Source organism: Melanerpes formicivorus, unplaced genomic scaffold (genome assembly GCF_026170545.1).
Source record: "Melanerpes formicivorus ecotype bairdi unplaced genomic scaffold, bMelFor1.0.p_v2 SCAF_13, whole genome shotgun sequence".
Classification (NCBI taxonomy): domain Eukaryota; kingdom Metazoa; phylum Chordata; class Aves; order Piciformes; family Picidae; genus Melanerpes; species Melanerpes formicivorus.
In genome coordinates, this window is record NW_027142365.1 from 1,349,924 (window position 1) to 1,372,850 (window position 22,927).

The following is a 22,927-nucleotide window of genomic DNA, read 5'->3' on the forward strand; positions in this document are numbered from 1 at the left end:
GGCCTTAGGCCATTCAGTTTAGGTGAGTGCTGCTTTCTGCACCACAAGAAGGATTCTGTGAGACACTTTTGCCACTGAGGGTGGTGAGAGCCTGGCCCAGGTTGCCCAGAGAGGTGAAAGCTGCCCCTTCCTTGGAACTATTCCAGGTCAGGCTGGCTGGGGCTCTGAGTGACCTGCTCTAGCTGCAGATGTCCCTTTTGACTGCAGGGCCTTTCAAGGTCCCTTCCAACCCAACCCATTCCATGATTCTAGGATTAATTTGTGTGTGTGTGGGGAAATAATGAATTTTGGTGTGTGGGCCTCAGACTTAAGGGGAAAGGAGAAAACTTGGATGCCCTGGAATGGTTGGTAAAATCCCCCCCTAGAAAGAGCTGCTGCTGATCAGTTTGGGTTCTGTAAAGGCAAAGAGCCTCAGAAGCTTTTTGGTTGGAGGAGACTTTTAAGCTCATCAAGTCCATCTTTTAACCATGCCCCCATCCCCAGCCTTGGGGATTGCATTGGAATAGGTTACCCAAGGAGGTGGTGGAGTCCCCATCCCTGGAGCTGGCCATGGCACTTGGGGCCATGGTTTGATGGCCATGGTGGTGTTGGGTCAGTACTTGGTCTTGGTGATCTTAGAGAGGTTTTCCAACCAAACCTGTGATGTTGGCAGGACACACAATCATGTAGGGCTGCATCTGCTCTGCTTGGGCTGCTGAGCATCCTGTGTGTCCTCCTTGTGTGTTGCCAGCCAGCTGAGAGCTGCAGCAGCAGCAGTAGCCACAAATCTCCATGCACAGAGGCAGCTCCTGTCACCTTTTCGTGGCTGCAGGACGCCCACAGCTGCCTTCTGGGGAGTGTTCCCTTTCTCTAACCCACCAAAGGAGGGAGAACTCCTCTGCTGGAGAGCTTTCAGCAGTAATTGCTACCTATTACATTTCCAAAGCTGCCTGTGGAGGATGTTTGAAGCTTCTTGGAGTCATGAGTTGTTAAACTCAGGTGTTATTTAAGGAAAAGGAGAAAAAAATCCCTGGAAGGGTTCTGAAATCTCTGATCTGCTGAAGAGGTGATGGAAAGGGGAGGGATGGAAGCTTGGCAGCTCCTTGGGTTTTGCCTTCAGGTGCTGTGTGATGTTTCCAAACCTGGTTGAGCTCAGATTTCAGATCTTGGGGTTGGGAAGGTTTTGATCCAAACATCAGCACAGTTTCCATAACTGAGGGTAAAATCCTTTCCCCACAGCCTTAGCAAGGAAGCCTGCTCTTAGATTTGCTGTCTTTGAGAACAGACCTTGCTGTGCAGAATGTGATTGACAGAAAAGGTGAAGCCAAGCCCTGAGGAGACTTTGAATACAGGCTTGTGGTGACCCCATCCATTAGGCATCAGGGCATGGCTGAAGGTAGGAGCCTGCTCTCTTATTCACAGATCACAGACTCTTAGAATGGCTGCAGCTGGAAGGGGCTTTCAAGATCATCTAGTTCTAATCCTCCTGCCATGGGCAGGGACACCTCCCACTGGAGCTCAGGGCCTCATCCAGCCTGGGCTTAAACACTTCCAGGGCTGAGGCATCCACAGCTTCTCTGGGCAACCTGTTCCAATGTCTCACCACCCCCAGACTAAAGAACTTCCTGATGTCCAACCTAAACCTACCCTGCTCTAGTTTCAAATCATTGTCCCTTGTCCTGTCGCCACAGGCCCTTCCAAGAAGTCCCTTCCCAGCTATCCTGTAGCCCCCTTCAGGTACTGGAAGGCCATCAGAAATTCTCCCTGGAGCCTTCTCTTCTCCAGGCTGGAAAGCCCCAGCTCCCTCAGCCTATCCCCACAGGAGAGATGCTTCAGCCCTCTGATCATCTTTATGGCCTCTTCTGGACCCTCTCCAACAGTTTGATGTCTTTCTTGTGCTGGGGGCTCCACAGCTGGACACAGTAACTGCTTCATCCTCTGGATGATCTCCAGAGGTCCCTTCCAACCCCCTCCACGCTGGGATTCTGTGTTTCAGAGCTGGGCAAGCGTGTGGCTGTGTACTTTGAGCCAAGGTCACTGGTTGGATGCTGGTTTGGTGTCTGAAAGCCTCCATAGAAAGAGCACCCATCTAGAAGTGGTCTTCTTATTTTTGCACCCTTTTTTTGCCCCAGTCATCTGCTGGTGGAGACCAAATGTGTGTATGGTGCTGGGCTGGGTGACCTGATTTGCACAACTGCAATAAAACCACATCCAACAGGAGGCTATGATTGGAGCTGTGATGGCCAAGGCTGCAAACTGAGGGTTCCATTCCGTTCCATTCCATTCCATTCCATTCCATTCCATTCCATTCCATTCCATTCCATTCCATTCCATTCCATTCCATTCCATTCCATTCCATTCCATTCCACCAACATCTTCTTTAATGATTTACTTCAGCCTGAGCCACTCTGCATTGTTCTCCAGAAGTTAAAGGATAACAAACCATGTCACTGTTCCTAGCAGGGCAGAGGCAGCTGCTGCTGCTGCCAGGGGATGTGTTCATGCAGCAGTTATGGGAGTAAAGCCCAGCTCTGGGGGGGGTTGATCCTGCTCTATCCATCTCCATTGGAGCTTTTCACCCCAAATGTAATGACACCAATGCAAGGTAAATTTGTGGGAGTCGAGGCCATTGACCAGAACGTCCTTGTTAAGCAATCACAGAACGAATTTGGTTTGGAAGTGACCTTTAAGCTCATGGACTCGAGGTGAGGAGAAAGTTCTTCCCAGAAAGAGAGATTGGCCATTGGAATGTGCTGCCCAGGGAGGTGGTGGAGTCCCCATCCCTGGAGGTGTTCAAGAGGGGATTGGATGTGGCACTTGGAGCCATGCATGGTTTAGTTGTCAGGAGATGTTGGGTGACAGGTTGGACTTGATCCTTGAGGTCTTTTCCAACCTTCCTGATTCTATGATTCTATGACTCCAACTGTTAACCCAGCACTGCCAGCTCACTACTAAACCATGGCCCTCAGTATCACATCTCCATGGCTTGGGAATCCCTCCAGGGTTGGGGACTCCACCAACTGCCCTGGGTAGCCTGGGACAGGCCTTGACAGTCCTTTCAAGGAAGAATTTCTTCCTCATGTCCAACCTAAACCTCCCCTGGGGCAACTTGAGGCTGTTTTGTTCTGTCTCTTGTTCCTGGGGAGAAGAGACCAAGCCCCACCTGGCTCCAGCCTCCTTTCAGGGAGTTACACAGAGCCAGAAGGTCTCCCCTCAGCCTCCTCTTCTCCAGGCTGAGCAACCCCAGGTCCCTCAGGGTCTCACCAGACCTCACAGAATGCCAGACATCATGGAATGGTTTGAGTTGGAAGGGACCTGAAAGATCATCTGGTTCCAATCCCACTGCCGTGGGCAGGCACACCTTGTAGCCCATGTTGCTCAAGGTCTCATCCAACCTGGCCTTGAATACCTCCAGGGAGGGGACATGCCCAGTGTCCCTGAGTGACAATTCCTCTAACTGTATCTTCTGTTTCTTCGGCAGGGCAAGCCCGAGACCGTGCCCAAAGCTGGCTTTATCAAAGGCCCTGTGTTCAAAGGCGTTGCTTCCAGTCGCTTTTTGCCCAAAGGCACCAAGACCAAGGTTAACCTTGAGGAGCAGGGAAGGCAGAAGGTCTCTTTCAGCTTTAGCTTAACCAAGAAAACCTTACCGAACCGATTCCTGACCGCTCTCGGCAACGAGAAGCAAAATGAAACCCCCAGCCCGCCAGCAGCACCCCTGCAGACTGACTTTAACCCCAAAAGTAAGATGGACCTGCTGGGGGATGCCCCGGGTGCAGCTGAGGAGTCTTCCCCTCCAAAACCCAAGGTAGAACTGGGAAAGATCCATTTCAAGAAGCATTTATTGAGCGTCACGGTGAAACCGCTGCCGGCTGCCACGCTGCCGCCGCCGCCGCCCCCTGCCACGGCGCCGGGAACGGAGCCGGCGGCGCCCACCACGGACTTCCCCTCGACACCTCCACCGCCTCCCCCACCGCCTCCCCCTCCGCCCATGGCGTCGCCGGCAGCACCGATGCCGGTTCCCGTCGCCGCAAGCTTGCCGCAGCCGCCGGTAACGCCGACGCCGACGCTGTTGCTGTCACCAGCCCTGGAAGTTGAAGTCCCTGCTTTGAAGGAGCCGTGCCCTGCGGCGCCTACGGAGGCTTCGGAGCGGGACGCGAAGCAGGACGCGGCTCCCCGCGGTTCAGAGGAGCGTGCGAGCCAGCCCCCGCCTGAGCAGACGGAAATCACTCCGCAGAAGGAAGATTCCCATATTGGGAAGGAGGATGAGGTTTGCGACGGCTCCAAGGGCGCCGCAGCCGGCTCCCGGAGGCAGGGCTCCAAGAGGAAGTTCTCCCAGTCCGACGGCGCGCTGCTGGGCTCCGAGTCCGACGAAGACTCGGTGAGGACCTCCTCCAGCCAGCGCTCGCACGAGCTGAAGATCTCCAGCACGGAAAAGGAGAGAGATCCCAGGCGGGGCTCCACGTCCCTCAGAGGCGACGATGCGGGGAAGTCCTCCTCGCGCTCCAGGTCGGACAGGGATGAGAAGTACTCGAGCTACTCCAAGTCGGACAGGGACTCTCGCTACTCCTCCTCCCGCTCGCGCTCGGACAGGGAGCGCAGGCGCAGCCGCTCCCATTCCCGCTCCCGCTCGGATCGGGGCTCCCGGCCCAGCTCCTCCTACTCGCGGTCAGAGCGCTCGCATTACTACGAGTCCGACCGCCACTACCACCGCAGCTCCCCGTACAGGGACAGGGATAGGGACAGGGACAGGGATAGGGATAGGGATAGGGACAGGGACAGGGACAGGGACAGGTCCAGGTACTCGCGTTCCTACGCCGACAGCAGGGCCCGGGAGAGCTCCGACTCGGAGGAGGAGTACAGGAGGACACATTCCAGGTCCAGCGACTCGAGGCGTACGTCGTCCCACTCCTCCTCCTCCTACAGAGACTCCAGGCGTTCTTACTCCAAGTCGGACAGGGATAGCAAAGTGGAGTCGTCTCACAGCGACAGGGAGAGGAGAGGAAGGTCTTCTTCGAAAGCAGATAGAGATTCCAAAAGGACTTCCGAAAGCGAAGTAACCAAAAGGTGCTCTCCCCTTGCCGAGCCAGGCTATCGAAAGGGGACATCCCATCCTAAGCCCGACAGTAATGTGAATTCCTCCCGCTACAAATCCACCCCCTCCAAGACCCCCACACCAAAGCCTGATAAATTTAAGAGTTCTTTCTGTTGTACAGAATCGATTGAGGAGATCAAGCAGCAGTCTAATTCTCTAGATTTAGAGACCTCTTGTCTAAGAAGCACCGAGGGCAGGGCGGCCGGCACCAAGAAGTCGCTTTCTCCCTTCACCCACTCGAGCGATTCGCCCGCGTCTCACAAGGCGGACGAGCCCAAAGCGGGTTTTGCCAGCTCAAACCCTGAGGAGCCTACGGCAAGCCAGTGCCAGGACAGTGTTAAGGAACAGGAAAGTTTCCTCAAGGTAAAACACGAGGAGCTGAGAACGTCTTTCCCCTCGGAGTCGACTTTAAATGGCTCCCCCGAGAGCAGAGCTGACGGTTTGGCACCTCGCGGGGCCGCCGGAGCAGAGGATATCGCCGACAGCCTGTGTCGGTCCGAGGCATTGCCTGTTGTCACGCTGGATCCGTCCTATCCCCTGCCATCTAATGGGTTGCAGAGCACCTTTGTGTCTCAGGAGCAGGAGCTGGGTGATGCCCAGGTCCAATCCAGCGAGTGCAACAGCCTCTTTGGTCAGGTGGAGGCTCCTGTCCCACAGCAACAAGAGGAAGCCATCCCTTTGCCTGTGGGTGATGTGGATGATGCTAAAACCAGAGTGAAGGATCTGGCTGCTGAGGTGACTGCCTGTGACAAAGCCAAAGAACCAGTCCTGTGCTACCTGTTGGACGACGCCACCCCTGCTTTGGGTCACTCAGAGGTGGAAATCGAAGCGGAGCCGGCAGACCCCAGGGTGACATCCGAGACGTTTCTGGATGTGCAGGTTGAGCCACAGACTGTCACCTGTGACTATGAGAGCCTGGAGGATCACCACTCGACACCTGCCTGCGACGACGAGCATCCTCACCCTGGCCATGAAATGAGCCTGGCGGTGGAGAGCTCAAGCCAGGATCTGCCCCAAGAGGACTCTTCCCCGAGGCTCCAGCCGGGGTGCCTGGTGACGCAGGAGCGCGTCTCCTCCAAGTGGGACGTGCCGCCGCCGGATGGAGGCCAGGAGCTGCTCCAGCCTCCAGAAGCCAAAGAGGTGCTCGAGGTGGACACTCGGCACGTTGGTCTCGGTCCAGCGGAAGTCAAGCCGTCGGTCAGGGATGAGCATTCCTACTACGCGGAAGTGCCGCTGGAGCTCCGCGGCAGAGAGGTGGTGGAGGAGAGCGCAGCCCCCGACGAGGAGGTCGGGCCGAGCGATCTGGGAATTCCGTGTCCTAGCCTGGTGGCCGAGAAGGATGAGGGAGGCGAGCCCTTGGTGGCTTCAGCTTTGCCAGATGCCTTGTTTCCCTCTTGCGACGTCGTCGTCGTCACCGCGGAGGAAAGGGAGTCGGTAACCCAAGCCCCGACCTGCGACAGCAGCGGCAGCGCCGCGGAGTTCGTGCCCGCCGGCCACGAGGATTACTCTGACGCCGGGGAGAGCCACAGCGAGGGGGGCAGCGACGACAGCGACACGGAGGACTCGGACTCTGACGACGGCGCGCCCCGGAAGCGGCTGCAGTCCGTCGTGGTGGTCCCAAAGAACTCGACCCTCGTGCTGGAGGAGAGCAGCCCCGGCTCCTCGCGGAGCAGCCAGGGCAACAGGCGCTTCTCCGACCACTGGGACGATGAGCGGCCCGAGCCCAGCAGGCCCTACTATGAGGAGAGAGCAGAGAACCTGGCGAGCAAAAGTGGGCCCCAAGCAGAGAGCAGATGCTCCCCTAGAGGCATGGAGAAGAGTCCAGCCACTTCTACCGAGCTCAGCAGGAAGGAGGCGGAGGAGCTGCGGCCGGACCCGTGCCAGCCCCAGAGCGACGGCGTTGACAGCACGAGCCAGGCAGACCTCACAGCTGACTCCCATGGCAAACCCACCCCAGATGAGAGGATCCCACTGAAGGAGCTGCTGGCCGTTGGCAGGCCACCCGAGCAGGCCTTTTGTCTGCCAGAGAGCTTGGAAAGCACCGAGAAGTCCCGGCACCAGCTGAGCTCTGCCAGGCCAGACAGCAGGCAGGGCAGTGGAGGCCTTAACCCGTCTGGCCACGGGGACTTCTCCAGGCTGGATGGTTTTCAAGCAGCAGAGGAAGGGAGCGGTTTGAGCTGGGACTTGAACCAGACAGAGAAGCCCAGCAGCACCTACCAGCAGCCAGACAGCAGCTTTGGGGTCTACTCAGGCTACGTTTACCAGCCGGGTTCCGAAAGCTACGGCGCTTCCCAGGGCTACTGGCAAGGCAACGGCTACTGGGACGCGAGGGCTGCGAGCAGGCCGTCCGCTGCCAGCTACGAGCGAGCGCAGGGGCAGGTGCCAGACTCCCTGACAGAAGACCACGAGGAGTATGAGGTGGATGGGCAGTGGGACCATGAGTGCAAGCCTCGTTTCCCCAGCCCCTCCAGTAAGTGCCAGGTGCCCGAGCAGAAAGAGGAAGGCTCGGTGCAGGCCCATGAGATCAGCAGCAACTCCCCCAAGGAGCCGGTGCCTGAGGGGGAGAAAAAGGAAGAGGTGAAGGCTTTGGAGAGGAGCGAGGCGAAGGAGCGAGGCCCACCCAAGAAGCGGCGCCCTGAGCTGGAGAGCGACTCCGAGAGCGACAGCGACGCCAGGGAGAAGAAGAAGGCTCTGAAGGCGGAGGGGGAGCAGGCGGAGCTGCCGCCGCAGGACTCCTCCATGGTGGGACACCTGTGCATCATGGATGACTTCAGAGACCCCCAGCGCTGGAAGGAGTTTGCCAAGCAGGGGAAGATGCCCTGCTACTTTGACCTGATCGAGGAGAACGTCTACCTGACGGAAAGGTACTGCCCTGTGCCCTCCTCTGCTTCCCTGCCTTGCTGGATCTCATGCAGGCACAGAGTAGTGTGGGTTGGAGGGGACCTTGAAGCTCATCTAGTTCCAGCCCTCCTGCCATGGGTTGCCAAGGTTGCTCAAGGCCTTGTTGCCTTTGGCCATGAACACCTCCAGGGAGGGCACCTCCCTGGGCAACCTGTTCCAGTGCCTCATCCACCTCACTGTAGAGAATTTCTTCCCAGTCTCCAGTCTAAACCTCTCCTCTCCCAGCTCCAATCCATTGTCTCCCATCCTGTCACTACAAGCCCTTGTGAAAAGTCCCTCCCCAGCTTTTTTGTAACCCCCCTCAGGTACTGGGAGGTTGCTCTAAGGTCTGCCTGGAGTCCTCTCTCCAGGCTGAACAGACCCAACTCTCAGCCTAACTTGCATTTGGCTCTCTGAGAGCCTGTGTTGGAGGGAGGGGAAGGGATGTCATGTTCCCTACATCTGGCAGAGCTGCCAAAGAGGAGCTGGTGCTGGACAAGTCTTTAACCCCTCCTCGGGTCTCATCTCCTAACAAGAAAGCCCTGACTGGCACCAGACAGGCCCTGGTGACAAGAGGTGAAGGATGGGAAGCTGTGGGTAGAGGATGACCAAAAGTGTTGTGAGGAGCAGCTGAGGGAGTTTGGGTTGTTGAGCCTGGGGAAAAGGAGATTGAGAGGTGACCTAGTGGCACTCTCCAGCTCCCTGGAAGGAGGCTGGAGCCAGGTGGGGCTTGGTCTCTTCTCCCAAAGAACAAGTGGCAGGACAAGAGGGAACAGCCTCAAGTTGCCCCAGGGGAGGTTTGGGTTGGACATGAGGAACAATTTCTTCATGGAAAGGGTGGTGAAGGCCTGGCCCAGGCTGCCCAGGGCAGTGGTGGAGTCCCCATTGCTGGAGAGCCCTGGTTTGGTGGTGCCCTGGCAGTGCTGGGGTCATGGTTGGACTCCCTGATCTCCCAGCTCTCCTCCACCCTGAGCACTCCCATGGTTTCACCTTCTTGGTCTCACAGGGTGCCCTTGCTCAGGGGTGGATTTGAGTGCAACAAACCAAAGGAGTTTCAGTTCTTCCTCTGTAGGTGCATGCCCTGGCAGTCAGGTTGGGTTGTGGGCATTAAGGAGGAGGAAGCAAAGCTGAGTCTCCTGGGCTGTCTCTGGGCAGTCATCCCCAGAGCCAGTGGCCTTGCCTACCCCTCACCCTGGAGCTGTCTGAAGGTGCTCAGTCCAGGTGGCCATATCCTGGAGCACAGATTGGTGTCCTCCACCATCTCCAAGGCTGGGGAGTGACTTCCCCAGCCAGGTGCTGCCTGACCTGCTTTGTCCTGTCTCCAGTGCTGCCTGACCTGCTTTGCCATGTGTTCCCCAGGAAGAAGAACAAGTCCCACCGGGACATCAAGCGGATGCTGTGCGAGTGTCCTCCTCTCTCCAAGGAGGAGCGGGCTCAGGGCGAGGTGGCTTGTGGAGAGGACTGTCTCAACCGCCTGCTCATGATAGAGTGGTAGGTAGCATTCCACCACTGGCTGCTGTGTGGCCAGGGGGTGACCTGGGAGCCCCTAGAACAGTCCAGACCTCCCAGGGGGGAGACGAGGAGCTGTCTGCATGCTGTGGTGTTCTCTGGCTGGTGTGAGGAGGATCTCCAGAGCCTACACAGCAGCACTTCAGTCTGCTGCAGGGCAGCAGAGCTGTGCAACCTCCTCTTAGAACCTTCAGATGTGTTGTACTGGAGAAGGAGAAGGGGAGAGGATGCTGTAGTGGCCTGGGGGCCTTCTGCTCCTCAGCTTTGACTTTGGCCCATCATAAGCATGGCTGGGGGGAGCCAGAAATGCAGTTGCAGCTCAACTTGAGATCCTCATTCCCTCCCATGTCTCCTTTTGCATCTCTCTCCTCTCCCCAAAGCCTCACCATGCTGTGGCTGTTGTCTCCCTTTTCCCTCCTGGCAGAGGCTGGGAAGAGAAGGAGCTGCTCTTCCCTGTGAGCAGGAGGCAGGGGACAGGCCTTGGTGGATGGGGCTCACCCCTGGCATGAGGATTGTCACCAGCTGGGGTGGAAGCAGAGGAATTCCCTCCAGAGGTTCTCTGCCCTTTGGTTTTGATTTCATAGGCCAGGAAGTGTAGGGAAGGGGAGCTCTTGGGGGGAGAAGCCATGAAAAGGAGGGGAGAAGAGAGCAGCTGATGCCAGTTGGACTGTGTGACACTGACCTGCAGCAGCATTCCCATTCCAAGTCCCCTTCCAGGGACAAAGCCTCTGCCTTTGCACGCTGGCCTCAGCTGCTGACGCTTTCCAGAGCACAGCTGGGAAGGTTCTGCACCCAATCCATCATGGTCCCCTGGGGCCCTCTTTCCCACCTGAGCCCTGTCTTTTCTCCTGCTGGGAGCTAACCTCTGCACCATTTCCCTTCCCCCAGTTCTTCCAGGTGCCCAAATGGTGACTACTGCTCCAACAGGCGCTTCCAGAAGAAGCAGCACGCGGACGTCGAGGTCATCCTCACCGAGAAGAAGGGCTGGGGGCTGAGAGCTGCCAAGGACCTCCCATCGTAAGCCCTTGCTCTCCAAGTGGCCTCCTCCTGCTCTTTGACTCCCTCCTGAAGAGTTTTCTTACCTGCCACTGGGCTTAGCAGATCTGCTGAGGTTCTTCCAGCTTTCCATGCTGGCCTCGGCCTCTGGCAGGTGTCCCTCTCGGTTATCAGGACCCCTGATGGTCCTCTGAGTGCCTCTTGGGTCTCTTTTGCTTTTTCTCTTTGGATTCTCCTCCTCCTCACTTCCCTTCTCCTCTTCCTCCTCCTCCTCCTTCCCCTCCTGCTTCTCTTTTGTATCTAGCCTGGAGAAGAGCAGCCCCAGCAGGGATCTTCTCCACGCTCAGCAAGAGCTGAAGGGAGCAGCGGGGGCAGGAGGCTGGGGCCAGGCTCTGCTCAGTGGTGCCCAGGGACAGCACAAGAGGCAGAGGGCACAAACTGGAACCCAGGAGGTTTCACCTGAGCAGGAGGAGGAAGTTGTTTGATGTGAGGGTGCTGGAGGCCTGTCCCAGGCTGCCCAGAGAGGTTGTGGAGTCTGCTGGTGTGGAGAGCTTCCAACCCCCCCTGGGCACTGTGCTGCTGGGCACTGTGCTGCTGGGCAGTGTGCTGTGGGTGCCCTGCTGGAGCAGGGGGGGTTGGAGTGGGTTCTCTCCAGAGGTCCCTTTCAGCCCTGCCATGCTGGGGCTGTGGGATTTCTCTCTTGCAGCAACACTTTTGTCTTGGAGTACTGTGGGGAAGTGCTGGATCACAAGGAGTTCAAAGCTCGTGTGAAGGAGTACGCTCGGAACAAGAACATCCACTACTACTTCATGGCCCTGAAGAATGATGAGGTGGGGCTGGCTTTGGGGCTGGGCTTAGCCCTGCTTACAGACAGTGTTGACTCTCTGTGAACTCACTAAGCAATGTCCTCAGTCTACCAGAAATGGTTTCCTGAGGGAGGGAAGCTGTGGTTGCCTTGGTTTCAGGGAAGGCTGGGAGCTTAGCTCCATCCCAGGCTCCTCAGAGAGGAGAAACTCCTCCCAGGGGAAAGGATTGAGTGTGGCACATCCCATCCACACAAAGCTGATGTCCTTGTCCCAGCATGAGGAGATGCTTCAAGCCCAACTGAACCTTCTTGAACAGCCAGCAGGCCCAGAAACCACCTTGCCTTCCTTCCCTTGAGTTGGGGCAGGCAGCTGTGGAGTCCCTCTGTGCAGAGCAGCTGCCCTCTAAATACTTCTAGGGCAGAAGTTCTTCATTACTCCTCTGGGCTTCAGCTCTGCCATGGGGCAGCTGTGCCACAGCACACTGATGGACCCTGCCTCCAGGAGAGCAGAGCAGAAGCAGGAATTCCATGTCACACTCTGCTTGTCTCTGCTGCCAGGCCTTTGTGGGGCTGAGTAGCTCTACAGTAAAGCACCTAAAATACTCAGAATGCTTTCATCCTCCTTCCCCCCCCCAAGTCAGCAGGTTTTGTAGCTGCAGGGGGATCCTTCTGTGCTCACAACATGAACTCCATGGTCCCAGAGGCCTTTTTCAACCCTGCTGATTCTGTCAGAAGGGGGCACAGAGGAGAGTTGCTGGGTGGGGAAGGCAGGATGCAGTGAGCCTTCCACTGGCTCTGGTCTTTCTTTACTGATAGCTGGAGCAGGATGCCTTGGGTTGTGTCCCAGCACATGGTGTTTGGGGCTCTACTGCTTCAACTCCAGAGGAGGGCCACAAAAATATGCTCAGGGGGCTGGAGCACCTCTGCTGCCAGGACAGGCTGAGGGAGCTGGGGCTGTTCAGCCTGGAGAAGAGAAGGCTCTGGGCTGACCTAACAGCAGCCTGCCAGGACCTGAAGGGGGCTGCAAGAGGGTTGCAGAGGGACTGTGTGCAAGGCCTGCAGTGAGAGGACAAGGGGCAATGGTTTGAAGTGGGAGAAGAGGTTTAAACTGGAACAAGTTCTGCACTGTGAGGGTGGTGGAACACTGGAACAGGTTGCCCAGGGAGGTGGTTGAGGCTCCATCCCTGGTGGTATGCAAGGTGAGGCTGGACAGGACTCTGGGCAGCCTGATCCAGTGGAGGATGTCCCTGCTCCCTGCAGGGGGGGTTGGACTGGATGAGCTTTAAGGTCCCTTCCAACACAAACCATTCTATGATTCTGTGAAGGTTTTGACCTGGTGCAGAGGCACTGAGGTCCTCTCACTGTCTCTGCTGTTTCTTTTCTTCATAGATCATTGATGCCACACAGAAAGGAAACTGCTCAAGGTTCATGAACCACAGCTGTGAACCCAACTGTGAGACACAGAAGGTAAACTGGTGCCTCCTCACTCCCACTGCCATGCCTCCTAGCAGGCTGAGAGTCCAAAGCCTTTCTCCTTTCTGCCTTGGTTTTGGGGCTGTCTGCTTGTTGTGGTAACTCAGTGGGGTGGAAAGAGACCCCTTCAAATTGGGCAAGTTCTGCCAAGGCAGCACAAGGGAGGACTTGAAGGCTTGATCTTGGGGATCCCAAGCCAGAGCAGAGCTGCTGGTGCTAACCATTGTCACCTTGCTTGTCTCCCTGCTGCAGTGGACTGTGAATGGGCAGCTCAGGGTTGGATTCTTCACCACCAAACTCGTCCCCTCGGGCTCAGAGCTGACCTTTGATTACCAGTTCCAGAGATATGGGTAGGTGATGGCTCAGGCTGCTATAAGGGGAGGGTTGGGAGGGGTGGTGCAGGGAAAACCCTGCTGTGAAACAAGGGAGACAAAGGAAGGGGTGGGGATGGCAGCTGGGGACGTGGTTGGGCTGGTGGTTGGACTGGATGATCTTTTCCACCCCACACTGCTCAGTGATTCTAGCAGGGAGGTTGTCTCTGAGCTGGGATTGGCCTCTAAAAGCTGCCTGCATGAAGTTCCTTCCATGCCTACCACAAGAGGCTGGGGAAGGAGTCTCCCCTTGGTTTCAGGTCCCTCTCCCAGTGTTGCTTTATTGCCCCTTTGTTCCCTCTCTCCCCAGTGGCACTTTCCCAGATCATTACCTTGGGTCTCTTTCTTTCCTCTGTCTAACTGTTAATTGCCCAAGCTCCAGACTGGCAGTGCCCTCCAATACTGCTGCTCCTTCCCCTCCCACCCCCAGTTTATGGCTTTGCAGGGCCTTGCAGAGCTGTAAAAGCCCTGCTGGCAGCACCTTCCTGCTTCCTGGCCTGCTGCAGGCCTGCAGGTGTGCAGGACCCAGCCTGGCATCTGTCTCCCTGCTCTAACCCTGAGCCTAGCAATCCTTCCTTTACTTCTTGCTCAGGTGGATGCTGAGGTGTTTCCCTCTCTTTGATGTGATGAGCACAAAAGGGCATCTGCCAAGCTGGAAGCAGCTTGGACTGACCAGATGAATGTTTGCAGATCCATTTTCTACTCCCTAGTTTGTCAGGTTGAAACAACTGTTGGTAGCATCATGGAATCATTTAAGGTTGGAGAAAGACCTCCAGGATCCACTCCCAGCTCCTCCTTCCCCTTCTGGATCTGCCTTGTGCCCCTTTCTGTGTGCAGGAGAGTCAGAAGTGATTTTGTAACTGTGTTATAAAACCATCTGTGACCAAGGGAGGTTGTTCCTCCTGCCCAACCTAAACCTCCCCTGTCCTGTCACTGGGGAGGACAGACCAACCCCCCCCTGGCTTCAGCCTCCTTTCAGGGAGCTGGAGAGGCACAGGTGGTCTTCCCTCAGCCTCCTGCTCTCTAGATCCTTCCCCAGGTTTGTTGCCCTTCTCTGGCCCTGCTCCAGCTCCTCAATGTCCTTCCTGGAGGGAGGTGCCCAAAACTAAACCTAGAATTCAAGCTGTGGCCTCATCAGTGCCAGTCCAGGGGATAATCCCTGCCCATGTCCTGTTGGGCACACCATTGCTGCTCCAGGCCAGGCTGCTGGTGGCCTGCCTGGCCACCTGGGCACTCCCTGGCTCATCTCCAGCCACTTCCACTACCCCCTCCCCAGTCCCAGGCAGTTTGCAGCCCCTCTGCCCCCAGCCCACTTCAACCAGAGCAGGCTGCTCAGAGCTCAAACCAGCCTGAGCTGGAATGGTTTCAGGGGTGAGACATCTCCCACCTCTTTGGGCAACCTGGGCCAGGGTGTCACCACCCTCATGCTACAAAACTTTCTTCCCTCTCTCCACTCTGAATCTCCCTCTTGCAGCTCAGGCCATCAGCCCCTGTCCTGGCACAGCAGGCTCTGCCCAGAAGTCTGTCCCCAGCTCTCTGCTCAGCCCTTGAAATCCTGAAAGGCCACCACAAGGTCTTCCAAGACATTTTCCTTTTTGGGTCTTGGTTTTTGGCCTCCAAAGAGCCTGGAAGTGAGGCAGAGTTGGCTTTCCAGCTCTCATCATGGGAGCTCCCTCAGAAATGGCAGCAGGGTGTGAATCTCCCACGGCCGGGGCGGCCTTGCCGTGCAGGGGAGGCTCTGTGCCTTCCTTCTGAGGCTGTGCTGAAGAGCAAGGTAGAACAGCTGGTGCAGATGGAGGGTCTGTGTGAAACTGGTTGTGTTGCTTCTCCTCACCCTAGGAAGGAGGCTCAGAAATGCTTCTGTGGCTCAGCCAACTGCAGGGGTTACCTGGGAGGGGAGAACAGGGTCAGCATCCGGGCGGCCGGGGGCAAGATGAAGAAGGAGCGCTCCCGCAAGAAGGACTCGGTGAGTCCCCTTCTCCTCTGCAGCTTCATTCCAGAGCCTGCTGTGAATCCCTTCCTCACAGGAGCAGCAACACAAGGCTGACCCTCAGCTCCTTTCCTCTCAGCCTCAGTCTCTGGGTCACCTCCATAGCCATCTGTGCTCCGGTGTGGGATTTGAGGCAGACAAAAGAAACTCAAGCATGCCGAGTCCAATTAATGAGCTCTGGAGAGGCTTCTCCTGGCCCTCAAAGCCAAGGGAAGTGGATTGTCTCTGCCATGACATGAGCCTGGCACGACCTGAGAGGTGTTTGTCTTTGGCTGTGGTAGGTGGATGGAGAGCTGGAAGCTCTGCTGGAGAACGGAGAAGGTCTCTCAGATAAGAACCAGGTCCTGAGCTTGTCCCGGCTGATGGTTCGCATCGAAACGCTGGAGCAGAAGCTCACCTGCCTCAAGCTCATCCAGGTGAGGAGGCCCCAGTGAAGGGGTGGGATCCACAGCCTGGGAGAGCAGGGTCCTTGCAGCCTCTGTTAGAAGAGGCAGGGCAAGCTGGGAGGAAGATCTCCTGCTTGTCCCAGCATCTGTGTGTGAGCTGAGTGGTGCCGGTGGCTTTGTAGCTCAGCTGCCATCCCCACCCTCTGCTGCTTTGAGCTTTGGTGGGACCCAGCCTGGGTGGGGAAGCAAAATGTCCATTTCTGGAAGTGAATGAGCTCCTTGTGCATGAGAGTTTATCAAAGAATGGTGGAATGGTTTGGATGACTTTCAAGCTCAGCCAGTCCCAGCCCCTGCAGCCAGCAGGGAGAGCTGCAGCCAGAGCAGGTAGCTCAGAGCCCCAAAGAACCTGAGCTGCACTGGTGCCAGGCATGGGGCAGCTCCCAGCTCTCTGGGCAGCCTGGGACAGGCTCTCACCACCCTCACAGTGAAGCATCTCTTCCTTCTCTCCAGTCTGAACCTCCCTCTTTGGGTTCAAACCATCACCCCCTGAGCAGTGTGTCCTACTAGAAGTGTCCTCTCTCCCCAGGTGGTTTCCATTTCCACCTCAGATGACTTGCAGCCAGGTTTCTGTGCAGCCCAGAACCATTAAGTTTTACCCTCCCAGTGTGAGCTGCCCACCAGCTGCTGGTTCTGGTGGCCCTGCCACTGCTCCTGACCTGGCAGCTGGGGCCTCTTAAAGGCAGCTACCCCTTGGCTGGGCCTAGTTGTGGCTTCTGCAGTGGGTTTGGTGGCTAGCAGAAGGCCAGCTGAGCCCTCAGCCATCTTCCTGTGGACAGAAAAGGCTTTCTTGTGGTCTCTGACTATCCCTACCAACTCTCTCTCCCACTTTGCCTGATCCAGAACACTCATTCCCAGTCCTGCCTCAAGTCCTTCCTGGAATGCCATGGCTTGTCTCTCCTCTGGATTTGGATGACGGAGCTGGGCGATGGGCGAGGAAGCACTGCCAACAACCTCAAGCTGCAGCTGGAGGTGAGTGGTGCCCTCAGGTCTGCTGCCTTCCTGAGGGCTCAGAACCATCAGGGGTTTAGAACTGGAGTGGGTTGGATTGGGTTGGATTGAATTGAATTGAATTGAATTGAATTGAATTGAATTGAATTGACTTGACTTGAATTGACTTGACTTGACTTGACCAGGGTGGAAAAGCCCTCAGAGATCATCCAGTCCAACCTCTCACCCAGCACCTCCTGACTAACTAACCCATGGCACCAAGGGCCTCAGCCAGGCTCTTCCTAAACACCTCCAGGGATGGGGACTCCACCACCTCCCTGGGCAGCACATCCCCATGGCCAATCTCTCTTGCTGGGAAGAATTTCTTCCTCACCTTCAGACTAAACCTCCCCTGGCACAGCTTGAGACTGTGTCCTCTTGTTCTGGTGCTGGCTGCCTGGGAGAAGAGACCAACCCCCACCTGGCTACAGCCTCCCTGCAGGGAGTTGTAGAGAGCAATGAGGTCTCCCCTGAGCCTCCTCTTCTCCAGGCTAAGCAACCCCAGCTCCCTCAGCCTCTCCTCCCAGGGCTGTGCTCCAGACCCCTCCCCAGCTTTGTTGCCCTTCTCTGGACACCTTCCAGCAACTCAACCTCTTTCCTAACCTGAGGGGCCCAGAGCTGGACACAGGACTCCAGGTGTGGGCTGAGCAGTGCTGAGCACAGGGCAGGATGAGCTCCCTGCTCCTGCTGGCCACACTGCTCCTGATGCAGGCCAGGATGCCCTTGGCCTTCTTGGCCTTCTTGGCCCCCTGGGCACACTGCTGGCTTCTTTCAGTATAGAAGCCTAGACATTTTGGTTGGAAGAGGCCTTTGAGATCAGAGTCCAACCATCGCCCCCCCGAAGCAGCCTGGAGGGGGCGCTGCTGCCTCCCAGCCGTGGCCTCTCACCACCACCTTGGTGTTCCACACTCGGCTCCTGCCGAGGGAAGGGAATGCTCCCAGGTGGGAGAGGCCTTGGACTTCTGGGGGCTCTAAGCATGTGTGCTTTGTCTTTGCTGCTAGATAATGAAGACCCTGGAGCTCCTGCCCATCCCCACCAAGAACATGCTGGAGGAGAGCAAGGTGCTGCCCATCATCCAGCGCTGGGCCCAGACCAAGAGCGCCGTGCCCCAGCTCAGCGAAGGCGACGGCTACTCCAGTGAGAACACCTCCCGGGCTCACACCCCCCTCAACACCCCAGAGCTCTCCTCCAAGCAGGGTGCAGAAGGGGACACAGACACCCCCAAGAAGCTGGTCTTCAGGAGGCTGAAGATCATCAGTGAGAACAGCATGGACAGTGCCATCTCGGATACCACCAGCGAGCTGGAGGGGAAGGAGGGCAAAGAGGACCTGGAGCAGCTGGAGGGAGCCCCGGGGGAGGTGGCAGAGGAGCAGCAGCAGCCTCAGGAGAGCAAGGCTGCCCTGGAGGCCCCAGTGGAGAGCAGCAAAGGCCAGGCTGCGGAGCTGGAGGCCGAGCCGGACGCCGAGGGCAAGGAGGGCGGCGGGGGCAAGCTGGAGGAGCCCCTGGCCATGGAGACCCCTTCCCAGGATGAGGAGGAGGGTGTCTCTGATGTTGAGAGTGAGAGGAGCCAAGAGCAAACAGACAAGATTGTGGATGTCAGTGACCTGGCCACCAGGCTGCTGGACAGCTGGAAGGAGCTGAAGGTAGGAGGCAGCTCCCTGCAGCTCCTGCTGAGGGCCTGTGGAGCTGGCCATGGCTCGGGGCAAAGGAGGCCAAGCTGTGCTCTGGGCAGATGCTTGGTGGCTCACCAGGGCCAAGGGTTTCCTCCAGGTGCCTTCTAGATGTTTCCTTTCCTTAGGGCAGGCAATAGCTTGTGAGGACAACAGGCCCTGGTGAGTGTCCAGGCTGTGGTCTGTGCTGGGCTCCCTTGGCCTGCAAGCAGGGGCAGGGGGCAGGAGGCCTTCCATCCCTTGGCATGCTGCTGGAGCTTGGTGCTGGTGCAGAGGAGGGAGCAGAGAGCCAGTCCTGGCTGGGGGAGCACTGGGGGTGCAGCCTGCCAGGGGCTGGGCTCAGTGGGGTGATGTTTCTCCAGCAAAGGGGCAGCATGAGTTCAGAGACCTGCAGAGCAGAGCTGAAGGAGGCAGCACAGTCTGCAGGGCCTCCTGGCCTGGAGCTTGTAAGCCCTGCAGGAGTGGTGAGCTGCAGGGGGCTGCAGGAGGCCTTCCAGGCCTGCCCAGGGTGGGTTTGGTTGGCAGAGACCTCTGAGATCAGCAAGTCCAAGCTTTCTGCATCCCCCATCTGCAGCCAGCTCAGCCCTCCCAGCTGCAGGATTCAGCCCTCTGGCCCCAGGGAGGCTGTGCTGGCCCCTGGGGGGGCAGCAGAGCTTGGCACAGAAGAGCCATCCCCCTTTGCCAGCTGGGGCTGTGTTGGCATGACCCTGCTTGCATGGCTGCTTCCCCATGCCCACCTTGGCTGCTTCCCCATGCCCACCCTGGCTGCTTCCCCATGCCCACCTTGGCTGCCTCCCCATGCCCATCCTGGCTGCTTCCCCATGCCCACCCTGGCTGCTTCCCCATGCCCATCCTGGCTGCTTCCCCATGCCCACCTTGGCTGCCTCCCCATGCCCACCCTGGCTGCCTCCCCATGCCCACCCTGGCTGCTTCCCCATGCCCATCCTGGCTGCTTCCCCATGCCCACCTTGGCTGCCTCCCCATGCCCACCCTGGCTGCTTCCCCATGCCCACCCTGGCTGCTTCCCCATGCCCACCTGGGCTGCTTCCCCATGCCCACCTGGGCTGCTTCCCCATGCCCACCCTGGCTGCCTCCCCATGCCCATCCTGGCTGCCTCCCCATGCCCACCCTGGCTGCTTCCCCATGCCCATCCTGGCTGCCTCCCCATGCCCATCCTGGCTGCTTCCCCATGCCCATCCTGGCTGCTTCCCCATGCCCACCCTGGCTGCCTCCCCATGCCCACCCTGGCTGCTTCCCCATGCCCACCCTGGCTGCTTCCCCATGCCCATCCTGGCTGCCTCCCCATGCCCATCCTGGCTGCCTCCCCATGCCCACCCTGGCTGCTTCCCCATGCCCACCCTGGCTGCCTCCCCATGCCCATCCTGGCTGCCTCCCCATGCCCATCCTGACTGCTTCCCCATGCCCACCTTGGCTGCCTCCCCATGCCCACCCTGGCTGCTTCCCCATGCCCATCCTGGCTGCCTCCCCATGCCCATCCTGGCTGCTTCCCCATGCCCACCTTGGCTGCTTCCCCATGCCCACCTTGGCTGCTTCCCCATGCCCACCTTGGCTGCTTCCCCATGCCCACCTTGGCTGCTTCCCCATGCCCACCCTGGCTGCTTCCCCATGCCCATCCTGGCTGCTTCCCCATGCCCATCCTGGCTGCTTCCCCATGCCCACCTTGGCTGCCTCCCCATGCCCACCTTGGCTGCTTCCCTGCCCCAGGGCTGGTGTTTCTCTCCCCCCACTGCTGCCATCCCCTGGTGTTCTCCCATGAAACCAGAAGGGAGAGACTCCTGGAGGGGCTCTGCTGAGGCAGCCTCCTCCTTGGCTCTCGCTGCAGCCCTCAGGTGGCTCTGCAGCCCTCTTGCCTCTCCCAGGGCAGGGCTGGCTTTGTGCCTGCAGCTGGGCAGCCTCAGCCCTGCCTTGGCCCTCTCCCCAGCCCTGTATCACTTTGCTGTGGGTAGTTCTCTGCCATTCATTCAGACTGGTTCTGGAGCACCTTCCATTTGCATCCTGTTAGTGGGGGTGGCCTGGATCCAGCAGCTGAGCCTGCCCAGAGCCAGCAGCAAAGCTAAGAGAGGCTTTGGAGTTCCCCTGCCTGGCATCTGCTTTGGCCACCATCTGCTTCCCATGCAGCAGCTCTGACACATTCCTCCCTTTGTTGCTGCTTCAAAGGCTCTGCTGCCTCCCCATCTTCCCCAGACTGGTGCTGGAGGGGCTGCAGCCCCTTGGGGAGACCCAAAGCTGCTCTCCAGCAGGATGTGGCTTGCTGCCTGGTGTTGAGAAGCCCCAAAGGGCCTTGGGCAGCCTGGGCCTTCAGCAGGGCAAGGCACCTCGATGGGATGGCTCCTGCCAGTGGCCTCTCCATGGTCACAGCTGTGTCTTCCAGGGGAAGAGGCCTAATCCTCCCTCAGGGGGCAGAAGCTTCCTTGCCCCTTGCACACGCAACCATCTTTGACCTCACAGCTTGGGCCTGGTGCTCTCTGCTGAGCTGAGCTCATTCCTCAGCCTCAGCAGTGGAGCTGCCAAGGCCATGGTGAAGCTGAGGCAGCACATGGCAGGAGCAGGCAGTGCCACTCACTCGAGGTGCTCCCTGTCCTTCTCCTCCCCTTTCCTGCACATCCTGCTGCTCCATGGGGCCAACCCTTCTAGGAGCTGGGGTGGCTTAGCCCTTCCCTGCACCTCCCTGCTCTGCTGTCCCTGGGGGCCTCCTGGGGTGGTGGCTTCCCCATCCCCCTCCTGCTGAGGGGAGCCCTGCCCGAGCCAGCCCTGCCTGAGCCAGCCCTTCCTGAGCCAGCCCTGCCTGAGCCAGCCCTGCCTGGGTTAGCCCTGCCTGAGCCAGCCCTGCCTGAGCCAACCCTGCCTGAGCCAGCCCTTCCTGAGCCAGCCCTGCCTGAGCCAGCCCTGCCTGGGTTAGCCCTGCCTGAGCCAGCCCTGCCTGAGCCAGCCCTGCCTGGGCCAGCCCTTCCTGAGCCAGCCCTGCCTGAGCCAGCCCTGCCTGGGCCAGCCCTTCCTGAGCCAGCCCTGCCTGAGCCAGCCCTGCCTGGGCCAGCCCTGCCCGAGCCAGCCCTGCCTGGGCCAGCCCTGCCTGAGCCAGCCCTGCCTGAGCCAGCCCTGCCTGAGCCAGCCCTGCCTGAGCCAGCCCTGCCTGGGCCAGCCCTTCCTGAGCCAGCCCTGCCTGAGCCAGCCCTGCCTGAGCCAGCCCTGCCTGAGCCAGCCCTGCCTGGGCCAGCCCTTCCTGAGCCAGCCCTGTCTGAGCCAGCCCTGTCTGGGCCAGCCCTGCCCGAGCCAGCCCTGCCTGGGCCAGCCCTGCCCGAGCCAGCCCTGCCTGAGCCAGCCCTGCCTGAGCCAGCCCTGCCTGAGCCAGCCCTGCCCGAGCCAGCCCTGCCTGAGCCAGCCCTGCCTGAGCCAGCCCTGCCCGAGCCAGCCCTGCCTGAGCCAGCCCTGCCCGAGCCAGCCCTGCCTGAGCCAGCCCTGCCCGAGCCAGCCCTGCCCGAGCCAGCCCTGCCTGGGCCAGCCCTGCCCGAGCCAGCCCTGCCTGAGCCAGCCCTGCCTGAGCCAGCCCTGCCTGAGCCAGCCCTGCCCGAGCCAGCCCTGCCCGAGCCAGCCCTGCCTGGGTTAGCCCTGCCTGAGCCAGCCCTGCCTGGGCCAGCCCTGCCTGGGCCAGCCCTGCCCGAGCCAGCCCTGCCTGAGCCAGCCCTGCCCGAGCCAGCCCTGCCTGAGCCAGCCCTGCCTGGGTTAGCCCTGCCTGAGCCAGCCCTGCCTGGGCCAGCCCTGCCTGGGCCAGCCCTGCCTGGGCCAGCCCTGGGGGGGTTTGAGGCTGCTGCTCTGCAGTGTGTCCCAGGCTGGGGGTCTGTGGAGAGGGTGGGGTGAGAGAGAAGGAATGGAGCAAAGGCCTTGCTGGGGGGGTTGAGCTTCTGCAGCAGCTGCCCTTCTGCTCTGCTCCTGCCCCTCGGAGGAAGCAGAGGGCAAACTCATTCCTGCTGCTGGGTGGTGAGTCCAGAGCATTCTGTGGGCTTCATTGTCCCAGGGAGCTCCTTCTGCATCCCACCCCAGAGAGGGGGCAGCTGCCTTCTTTCACACAGCCTCAGCAGGGTGCAGGGGCTGGGAGGGAGCTCTGGAGATCAGCCACTCCCACCAGGGTCACTCCCACCAGGGTCACTCCACTCCCACCAGGGTCACAGTGTCCACACCAGCAGACCCCACAACCCCTCTGGGCAGCCTGGGACAGGCCTCCAGCACCCTCACAACAAACAACTTTCTCCTCCTGCTCAGGTGGAACCTCCTGGGCTCCTGTCTGTGCCCTCTGCCCCTTGTGCTGTCCCTGGGCACCACTCAGCAGAGCCTGGCCCCAGCCTCTTGCCCCCCCTGCTCCCTTCAGCTCCTGCTGGGCATTGCTCAGCTCCCCCCTGGGGCTGCTCTCCTCCAGCAGCCACTTGAGGCTGCCCAGGGCTGCTGTGCTGTGCTCAGGCCCCACCAAGAAGCTGAATAGTGTGGAGGGCAGTAAAACCCTTGGCCAAAATCCCCAGCCCCCTTCTTGGGGTTTTTTTGTGCTTTGTTTAACCTTCAGCAGCACTTTTGAAGTGGTTTTGTCTTGTGACCAGCCCCCCAGAGCCTTCCTTCCATTTTCCTCTGCTGAAAGGAATTAATTCTGAGCCCAGGGGGCAGGGACTTGCATTTGTTGTGTTCTTCCCCCCCTAACACAATTACATTGGAGCTTCCCAA

The 22,927-nt window shown here is 59.0% G+C and overlaps 1 protein-coding gene across 3 annotated transcripts in view; it reads left to right on the forward strand.

Moving 5' to 3' along the window:
- Positions 1 to 22,927, forward strand: part of SETD2 (SET domain containing 2, histone lysine methyltransferase) — a 54,269-nt gene that overhangs the window by 13,576 nt on the left and 17,766 nt on the right. For all 3 annotated transcript variants that reach the window (XM_068145800.1, XM_068145802.1, XM_068145801.1), the window contains exons 3-12: positions 3,461 to 7,935; positions 9,311 to 9,442; positions 10,349 to 10,477; positions 11,163 to 11,286; positions 12,651 to 12,728; positions 12,987 to 13,084; positions 14,945 to 15,071; positions 15,377 to 15,511; positions 16,382 to 16,510; positions 17,531 to 18,172. In XM_068145800.1, coding sequence (XP_068001901.1) covers positions 3,461 to 7,935; positions 9,311 to 9,442; positions 10,349 to 10,477; positions 11,163 to 11,286; positions 12,651 to 12,728; positions 12,987 to 13,084; positions 14,945 to 15,071; positions 15,377 to 15,511; positions 16,382 to 16,510; positions 17,531 to 18,172 — 6,069 coding nt within the window. The remainder of the gene's footprint in view (positions 1 to 3,460; positions 7,936 to 9,310; positions 9,443 to 10,348; positions 10,478 to 11,162; positions 11,287 to 12,650; positions 12,729 to 12,986; positions 13,085 to 14,944; positions 15,072 to 15,376; positions 15,512 to 16,381; positions 16,511 to 17,530; positions 18,173 to 22,927) is intronic.